The sequence below is a fragment of the Chelmon rostratus genome, chromosome 10, assembly GCF_017976325.1.
Source record: "Chelmon rostratus isolate fCheRos1 chromosome 10, fCheRos1.pri, whole genome shotgun sequence".
Lineage (NCBI taxonomy): Eukaryota > Metazoa > Chordata > Actinopteri > Chaetodontiformes > Chaetodontidae > Chelmon > Chelmon rostratus.
The window spans coordinates 6,647,569-6,656,751 of NC_055667.1; the positions used below are offsets into that span (position 1 = coordinate 6,647,569).

The window sequence follows — 9,183 nt, forward strand, 5'->3', positions numbered from 1 at the left end:
ATGTTCTCATACCCTTGGTGGTATTTAGCAACGTAGATCATTTTGGTTTATTTTGTCCAGGTTTCAAGATGCCTGTCTTTACAGTTTCTGCCTCCTATGCACTACAGTGTAGGTGGATGGACTTTCATTGGTGGTGCTTACATGTTTAACAGATGCATGTCTATACAGAATTAGTGTCCCATTTTCTTTGGATAATCCACAGACCTATCGGCAGCACGATAGGAACAGTACAGGTGTTGCAAGTAACATTAGGCATGGCAAACTTACTTGTATACCACAAGTCAGATACAATGCAGAGTGCTTTACGTAATGCATTAAACACCTGTTTAATAGAAACATGTTATTTTTTTAAGAAAATTAAGATATTTAGAACATATACATAAACAGGATAGGCTAGATGATTCATAATGAGTATTCAGTCAAAGGCAGTGCAGAACATGAAAGTTTTAAACCTGTATTTTAGGGTGGTCAAAGATGGAGCAAGGCCAACATCCTCCAGCTCAGTGGTGCACTGTAACTAGATGTGCTTTGGCTGTGTTGGCCCTCTTCTATAGAAGTGTCCCAATGAGCCAGCATGCACATCACTAAGACTCTGAAACTGAAGCAGCTAAATGGAATTCAGCCATCAATCATTTTATTTACCCCTGTGCTTTTCCTACTGTGACACGTCAAAAGAATATTTCACGTAAAAAGCGAACTGGTGTAGACTGCTTCGACAACTTTCGAAATAACACTGTGGTGAACTTATGTCAGACTGACACTTGACTTTATTACTATGTTTGAACTAGATTTTCAACAACTGTCATCGTAGTCTGAAATACGGCAAACAGAGGCCATTATGCAAAGAAACTGGACAATAGCATGTGTAATGACGAAAGAGGAAGGAAACGGTATTTGAATTGTTATCCTGTGATAAAAAGCCGCTATCAGTCTAAGTTGTTAGAAGCACTTTGACCCATGAAGTCACGTCCGCGGACGTCGGAACCAGTCGCGGACGAGCACGTGAGGACAGCGGACAGTCCACTTGCTGAACCCTGAGCATAAACCGCACGAGCTGACATCAGCGTGCCGGGCTGCTGAATCGTCAGTCTGGGCCTCTGTCAGCTGACACGTTTTGCGTCACCTCAGAAATTTGGGAAATAGGTTGGCTCGTGGAGCCCTCACTGCCGTTCATTCAAGTGCCGACGCCGGATTTTAGCCGTCTTCTCCAGGTAGGGTTTGTTTCCTCTTGACATTTGTGTTGCGTACAAGGTCGGTCCTAAAATTCACTTTCTCGTTTTTCCCGCCTTAAACGATTCAGGTGTCACACAACAAAGTAAAACTGACTTTATCAACTTTTTTTGTCTTCAATTCAAGGTAGTCAGGACAAGTCGTTATGATGAAAAGTAACCACTGTTTCATTGTGATAACGACAATGAGCCGTCTTTGCGTATAACAAAAGAGGAACCGTCCCTGTTAAATGACTTCTACAGTCGGCCTAACGACCTATCTGAACTTCACTGAGTGGAAAACATTTGCATACAAGCCCGTTTTACATACAATTTGCCCTTATGGGCCCTGTTATCACAGGTGTACCGTTTTTCACAGCTACATACTAAAATGAAAGCTAGTCGAAGAATGTAGGAGGCCTCTGGACTAATGACGGCTCAGGACTAATGAGTGAATTATCATGTGGGGCCAAATAATCCATTTTAACAAGGCTTGTAGATATGTCATGAGAGTATGTGAAATGTGTGAGCGCTGGAACATCCGACTGAATTGTCCCAGCTCCACAGAAAAGTGACATTAACGTGAAAGCACACCATTAGCTCCACGACCTTAATACAATTTTATAACTGAACAGTCTCGACCTGACGCTGATGTTGCTCCTGAGCTGTGCGAAGCAGAATAACAGTTTCCTTCTCAGCCTTCAAAAACGTAACAACTCCTGGGAAATGAATATGAGAAATTAATCAGAATTTTCAGTCATTTTTTTTCCATAAATGTAGATTTCTGATGATCACGATGACAACATATAAACTGAGACATTGGAATAACCAGATGAAAAAAGAGAGAGATTTTTTTTACCAGTTTGCCCTCGCACTTCCTTTTTTAGGCGTCTTAAATTCACAGTGCTTAGGTGTGCGTTTGTTATTAAACTGGCGAAAAGCTATTTCCTGGATCCTGAGCCAAGTGAAACTTTTATTTTGAAGGCCTGATTGGTTTGTTTTGGAGCTCACGAACCGCCAGTCACGTGCTGATTTGCTGCTGTGACGTTTCATCCGGACGACCAATCAACTCACGGACTCAGACCTAACTTGTTTATTGCCTGCTTCCGTGTTCTTTTCCCAGTCTCGGGGAGGTTTTTATTCCGTTAAGGACTTTGACGACATGGCAGCGACCTCACAGGCAAGATAAATACTCTATTCATTTATCATGTCATATCATATCATGTAAAAAAAAACAAACAAAAAACGCCGCAGACGTTTAATCGAGTAATCGGTGTTCGTTGCTGACTAGCTAAGTGGGTAACATCATTTGGTTTATTTTTCTTTGTTTTTTGTTCAGTGTATTATGTGTGAAGGATTTTTTTTTTTGCCGTAGCTTAATGTATAGATGTGGCTAAACAAACATACACTTGATTTAACGTCCATTGTCTTGATCTAATCATCGTACATCAGAATGCGGGTCTAAACAGGCTGTTTCCATGTCTTTGTGTTGTACAACCTTTGACCCCGGTAGGACCGTGGTAACTGGAACACTGCCTCCTGTCCACAGATGCGATGCTCTGTCTGATGTTTATATGACTGTTTTGAATGTGTGATGAAGCTCAGGAAACCGCATATCTGTACCATGTGGTTGGGATATGTCTTCCATTTTCATTTCATGGTGTCTTGGAAACAAGAGACAAAGAGAAAAATGACCATGAATGTAAACATTGTCGGCTGGCAAATTAGAGCTGAAGATAATATATTTTTGAGTGAACTGGATATTTACAGAGAAGTTTTCTCTCCAGCAGAATATGCCGACAGATGGAGTGTTTACGCCGGGCGCCCTTGAGTGGACCACTGACGGAAACTTCACTTCCTTGTGCCCTAATGGGTCCAAATGGGTTTGGGAAGGCCTTGGGGAATGTGCCCAGGATGCGAGGGACATGGCTAGCATCTACCTAGGTCTCCTGTCCATCCTCTGCTTCATGGTGTCTTCGCTTCCGTAAGTGTTTGTGTTGTTGTCTCTCAGCGGAAATGCTCTTTTGTGTAAACATCATGTATAATTCTGTCTGTTTTTTTTTCCCATGGCAGTCAGTATTACAGCTCATGTAAAACAGGGAATATGGACAGCGCCCTTTCTATCTGGTTCCTGCTGCTGTGGCTGGGAGGTGACACCTGCAATCTGGTGGGCTCGTTCTTGGCAGACCAGCTTCCACTTCAGGTGACTTGCAGTGATATGATGATTGCCTCAGTGTAAGGGTGTTTCCCATGACACTCAAGCTATTAATCATTGTTTTTGATCATTTCTTTGGTCTATAAAATGTCAGAAGCAATGACAAATGCTCATTAGAAGCAATGAAAACCTGGAATTGTCTTTTTTTTCATTCAAAGAAGAAAATTAATCTTATAACGTTCTGACAAAAAAAGCAAACAAATTGTTGCATTTTTAGTGCTATGATCAATGTGTTGATTAATGATTTAAATGATTAGTTGGTTATTTGACCCTTTTCTGTCATTTGACTAATTAATCACTTGATTAATCATGTCAAGTCATGATACAAGTAGCCTTTTAGAGTGATTTCCATTACAATGACTTTGCTCGTGTGAAGAAAATCTCATTTTTCATGACTTGTTACATGTGTCTTTCTCTCTGTCATCCAGACATATACAGCCGTTTATTACGTTATAGCTGACTTGGTGATGCTGGGCATGTACTTTTACTACAAGATAAGGAACAAAGTGATTGAAAGTGAGTTGATTTGTTTGTTTGTTTTACTATTTAATTTTCCAAATGTCCAGTATAATACTGAGTTCTTGTTTTGTGCTCTGTCAGTATCAGTGCTTTATTTACATCCTAGTTCCTCATTTGGTATTCTACAGATAGGACTTTGTCAACATATTGGATAGAAATGAGTAACCTCAAACATGTATTTTATCCCAAAGTGACAACTGTAGCCATAGTCTTTAACGATTTGATTACTTCTAGACTACTACCATTACTACTAAGTTTATTTCTAAGGTCTGTTTTATCTGCCAAAGCTGCCCAATGAACGAGCTTATGTCAGTGCTGATGAGCAATGGTCCAGCACTGGTCCAGACAGAGGAAGAGGGTAATCCTTGTGCCCTGTAATGATGTCATCACATGCCTCATGTTGCTGTAGCGTTGTTCCCGTACGGGTGACCTTTGACACGGTAACCTCTTGACTGGAGGAATGTGCAGAGGTGTCTTTTCCAGTACCAATGATGAATCCAGGTGTTGTCTCTTCTCCAGGCAGGAGGGTTTTGCATGTGGTCGGTGTAGCCTGTGTCCTGGGCTTCACCACAAGCCTCGCTCACCTCCCCGGGTTAGGCACCCAACAGGAAATAATTCCTTCTGGGTTCAGGAGTCGGGCCTTGCTTGCAACCTCTGACGTTGGCCATATCAGGGTAAGTCCTATTCATTTGTTTAAGTAGTGATCTGAGGGTAGTGAAATAATTATGGCTGTTTTTTTTTTTGTTTGTTTGTTTTTTTCTTTTTTGCTGGTGTAACATTGCGTCTGCCTCTCTTTCACTGCAGGCTTTTACCCCTAAAGAGATTATTGGTTTCTCTATCGGCTCAGTGTCGTCAGTGCTTTACCTCTGTTCCAGACTTCCCCAGATGTACACCAATGTGAGTATGACAAAGTGGCTTCTACTACAAATATCTAGTTTCTTTTGTTTTTTTGGCGGCATTCCGTAGGTGGTAAACATTAACTGATACTAACACAAGGCATACACTAATAACACATGGACAATAATGATAATTAGAAGTATCCTCATCATCAGTGCAAACTTTCAGATTATAATTGTTCCACTTGTCATTTTCTAATTGCAGTTTATTCCTCATTGCACTAATGTTGGAAAAACTACATCCAATACAATTTCTAAACAATAAAATTCAAATTCTAGGGTCCTATGTCAGGTCAGGTATCCACCGGTACCCAGTGATTATCATGCCAGACGAGTTTGAACTTTACATATTTAAAATGGCAAGTGTGGTTCAAGATAATTCAGATGAGGAGGTGTCGCATATGAAATAATACTAACAATAATTGGTTAAATAAAGCAGTAGGGGCATTACTTCACTGCTTTGATGCATTTTTAAATCTGCACAAGATGAAAAATGCATGTCAAAGTGAAAGAGGCAAAATTCAGTGTTGCTGAAAACTGAGCAAGCGAAAACAGTGAATATGATACACTGACAGCATGGCTGATTGCCTCTGCAATCCGTCCTCTCATTTCTCTCCTCAGTTCAAGAGGAAGTCGACAGAGGGAGTATCTTACTTCCTGTTCGCACTGATCATCCTGGGAAACACCACATACGGCCTGAGTGTCCTGCTGAAGAACCCTGATGAGGGCCAGGGCGAGAGCAGCTACCTGGTGCATCACCTGCCCTGGCTCATCGGCAGCCTCGGCACCCTCTCGTTAGATCTCATTGTATCCTTTAAAGATAAGAAATTGTGGCTGCTGCTGCAGCCGGGCCTCTGGGCTCTCCTTACTCCCACATACATGCTACATTTTAAGCAGTGCTGAGCTTGTAGAGAAGACACTGCTACAACTGGGCTTAGGTCTCATGACTACACGTGTGGGAACACAATATGTAGTATCAAAGGTCCGAACACTCACAGGGAAATTGAGTTGTAGCCAGCAAAGAAACAGGAGTGTGAAAGCACTGCACTAGCGGCCCCTGTAGGCCGCTCGTCTCTTTGCACCCCACAAAAGTGGTGGATTGAAGGGTCAAGTTGCTTTCACATTTGTTTTCATTGAGCATGTAAAGAAAAAGCCAAACATAAGCTAAGCTAACTGTGGCAACCAGTAGAGAGGTCACAACCCAGACAAAAGGCTGTCCAACAAGTAACTCCACTGTAAAGCCACTTTGACCTTTGCTTGCATTGAGCAAACAAACTGTAATTAGGGAGACAGAACTATCTGTTTCCCCTGCATCCAGTCTTTATGCTAAGATAAGATAACATCTCCTGGCGGTAGCGTCATGTTTAATGGACAGGCATGAGAGTGGTTGCAACTTTCTGATTCTCAACAAGAAAGTGTATTCCCAAAGCTTCCATTGAGTTTCAGTGCTCACTAGCGGAATATACATGGCAGCCTCATCAAATGCTGATATACCCGGAGACCAACCAGTGCTGCTATGCTGGAATAGTAGTCACAACACAAAGTAAAGTAAAAATGTGTTAAAACTAGATTTTGATGCAGGACTCCGTCAACAAGATGAGGATTAAGATTAGGCGATGATGGACAGGATGCACCATAGTTGATATTGTTTCTAAGTGCAGTTAATAAATTAGCAAAATTCAGTTGCACACACAGTGAAGCAGGGACTTTTGGGAGTCCAGGGCCCACTTTCCTCAGTGTGTAATCCAACCTTGTACAGCAGATATAAAGGACTCTCCGTCAAGTATCTTCTGTTCTTCATAGTTCTGTGTTTTTCTATCCTCTGACAGTAACATGCATAAACCCAGGATTTCTTCAGATTTCCTTAACGCTGTGATTCAGATCTCCATCCAGTTCATGATTTACCGCAAAGCAAAGGTGGAGGTGGCTGACGGTCGCGATGAGACAACGCCTCTGATCGGGAGCTAAACCAACACACCGAGAGTGTACTGGTGGGACACGAGCAGACACTCACTTTCAGTGAACCCTCAAAAACAGATTTCCACCAAAATCAGGACGAAGAAATTGTACATTTTATTTAGATTTTATAGCTTAATTTATTATGCTCTTTTTTAGATGTTGACTATGAGTTTTTATCTGCAATTGTATCATGACAGATGGGTTCAGCTGCAGTGATGTGATTTGCACTGCTCGCAATGTTCGAGTATTAAATGGACGATTGAAGTTCGTGTGTCGGACGCGGATGGATGCTCCCCCTGTCAACCTGAGCTCCATCTGCAGATGTTAGGTCCCAACTTCAATGTCATGTCAGACCTCATATAGATGTCAGAAACCTGCTGGCGGGGGTGACCAGACCACACAGAGGTTTCTCTGACATTATTCAAATGATTTTTAAGTTGCCAAATACTTTGACAGTTATGACACTGATCACGTGATGAAGCTTGTCTGATCTTGTGTCCAGTGTTGAACTCCTGTAAGGTGAATCTTTTGTTTTTTGGACTTGAGTGATGTGGCTGATTGGAAAAGACAGAAGAAATGTTTTTTAAAACATTTACATGTGTACAAGTTGTATTTAGTCCATTTTTAATTCAATGTTTACACCAAGTGCTGTATTTTTCAAATACAGACGCTTGACTACTTTCATTTGCACTGGTGTGAAAAGTCACATCACTTAAAGGGACAGTTCACCTCGAAATCAAAAATATATATTTTCCCCTCTCACCTGTAGCACTATTTATCCACCTAGATTGTTTTGGTGTGAGTTGCCAGCCGTAGCGATTCTCTAGAATATAACGGAACCTGTGTTGCTCAAAGTGCCAAAAACTACATTTGAAAAACTCAACCGCAGCGTCTCTTCCCAGAAGTCATGAACCAGTTACTTTAGATAATCCACAGACCTTGCTGTGAGCAGTTTCATGTTGGAACGATTTTCTTTCAACCGAACTACACCCGGCAACGGTGTGGCTGTTCAGGAGGAAGCCAGCATCTCCTCAGGTAACGTTAGCTCGCAGAATCGGTTAGCTGTAGAATAACCTCCACAAGCCAGAGACGTCATACTAGCATTAGAGGAGCTGATCTCCCCAAAACTCTACAACTCGCACCAAAACAGTCTTGACTGAGAAATAACACTGCAGGTAAGAGCATGGAAGTGCATTTTTGATTCTGGGGTGACCTGTCCCATTAACACCTGTTTTCACTACCGTGTTTAATTTTTTTTTCATTCTTACTGTTTTGCACAACAAAAATTGGTTTTGTACTTTGGGAATTGTTCAATATGTTCAGTAGGTCAGTGTGCTGTAAAATTAAACAAATGAATAACACTTGTCCTCTGCTCCTTTGCTCGTGGGTGAAGGGTTGGTTGAGTCATTTAGGATTGTCCCAGTTTCCTTCATAATGGCGTTTCACTTTTTTTCCTTGCTCTGACGTATGATTTTTATTGAAACTGCTCCTCTCGAGGAGAGAAACTGTGGGAGCTCCTCCTCCTCTACAGTTTACTCTTTAACTTTTTTTCGGAGGCCAAGGCCTGCTCCTGGCCTTGACGTTGACCTTCGACCCTTTGCCTTCACCGACCTCGACCCCCCAGCGGCTGCGTTTGACCTGCTCCTGGGAGGCCTTGACAGCCGCGTTGTTTTTCTTCATTAGCAGATTCACACTGGCCTCTCAGTTGCACCCTCCTCCCTCACAGCACCCACGCACACAACTTCGCCTCACTATTAAACATAATGCAGTCATGCACGCTCAAAGCAGTAAGGGCCCACCCACCGAGGGAGCAAGGTCAGTACAGAAAATATCAAGGGTTCAGTAAGTGTGTGTGCGTGTGTTTGGGGGTGGAGGTGTGCGGTTGTGAAACAGTGGCAGAGAAATTGTTAAGCGGGTTGGGGAGTTAGCAGGAAGAGCCAGTGATAGGGAACATCCATCCATCACATGGGATGAACAAGAAGCTGTTTATAAACACTCTATACTGGGAATTTCTTAATGAGATGATTCCAGTTCCTACAAGCAGGGCAGGAGAGGGGGGTCCTCTGTGACTCTGAGGTTGCCAGTTCAAATCCCCAGTGCAACCAAGAGGCCCTAGAGCGGGAAAGTTCCTGGTGAATCTTTCCCACATACACATTGACGTACATGGAGACACATGTTGCCTTCAGACGCCGTTGTTCTCCAGATTCGTACTTCATGTTGTCCCGGTTCTTCCCCATAAAATGTCTGAATTATTTCTTCTTGCCACTGACAGACTTTTGTCCTGCAAGTGAAGATTTACAAGAAAAGATGTTTGGTCAGTTTCCTGCTGCTCAAACACACATCAAGAGCAACTGTCTCATTTGAAAGGTTGTGTTTACTCTCTCTC

General features: G+C 42.3%; 1 protein-coding gene across 5 annotated transcripts; it reads left to right on the forward strand.

The window, feature by feature from the left end:
• Window positions 1-1,068: 1,068 nt before the first annotated feature.
• slc66a1 (solute carrier family 66 member 1) lies at window positions 1,069-8,152 on the forward strand. Of its 5 annotated transcripts, none has more exons than XM_041946031.1 (9): window positions 1,069-1,211; window positions 2,332-2,388; window positions 2,996-3,192; window positions 3,282-3,411; window positions 3,852-3,939; window positions 4,462-4,616; window positions 4,747-4,839; window positions 5,460-5,645; window positions 6,720-8,152. In XM_041946031.1, exons 2-9 carry the CDS (start codon window positions 2,371-2,373, stop codon window positions 6,804-6,806), a joined length of 954 nt encoding a protein of 317 aa, XP_041801965.1. In that variant the 5' UTR covers window positions 1,069-1,211; window positions 2,332-2,370; the 3' UTR covers window positions 6,807-8,152. The 5 variants fall into 5 exon arrangements, with proteins under 5 accessions (XP_041801965.1, XP_041801966.1, XP_041801968.1 ...); XM_041946032.1 differs by having other exon boundaries at window positions 2,999-3,192; XM_041946034.1 differs by lacking the exon at window positions 2,332-2,388 and having other exon boundaries at window positions 1,080-1,211.
• The last annotated feature ends 1,031 nt before the right edge of the window (window positions 8,153-9,183 follow it).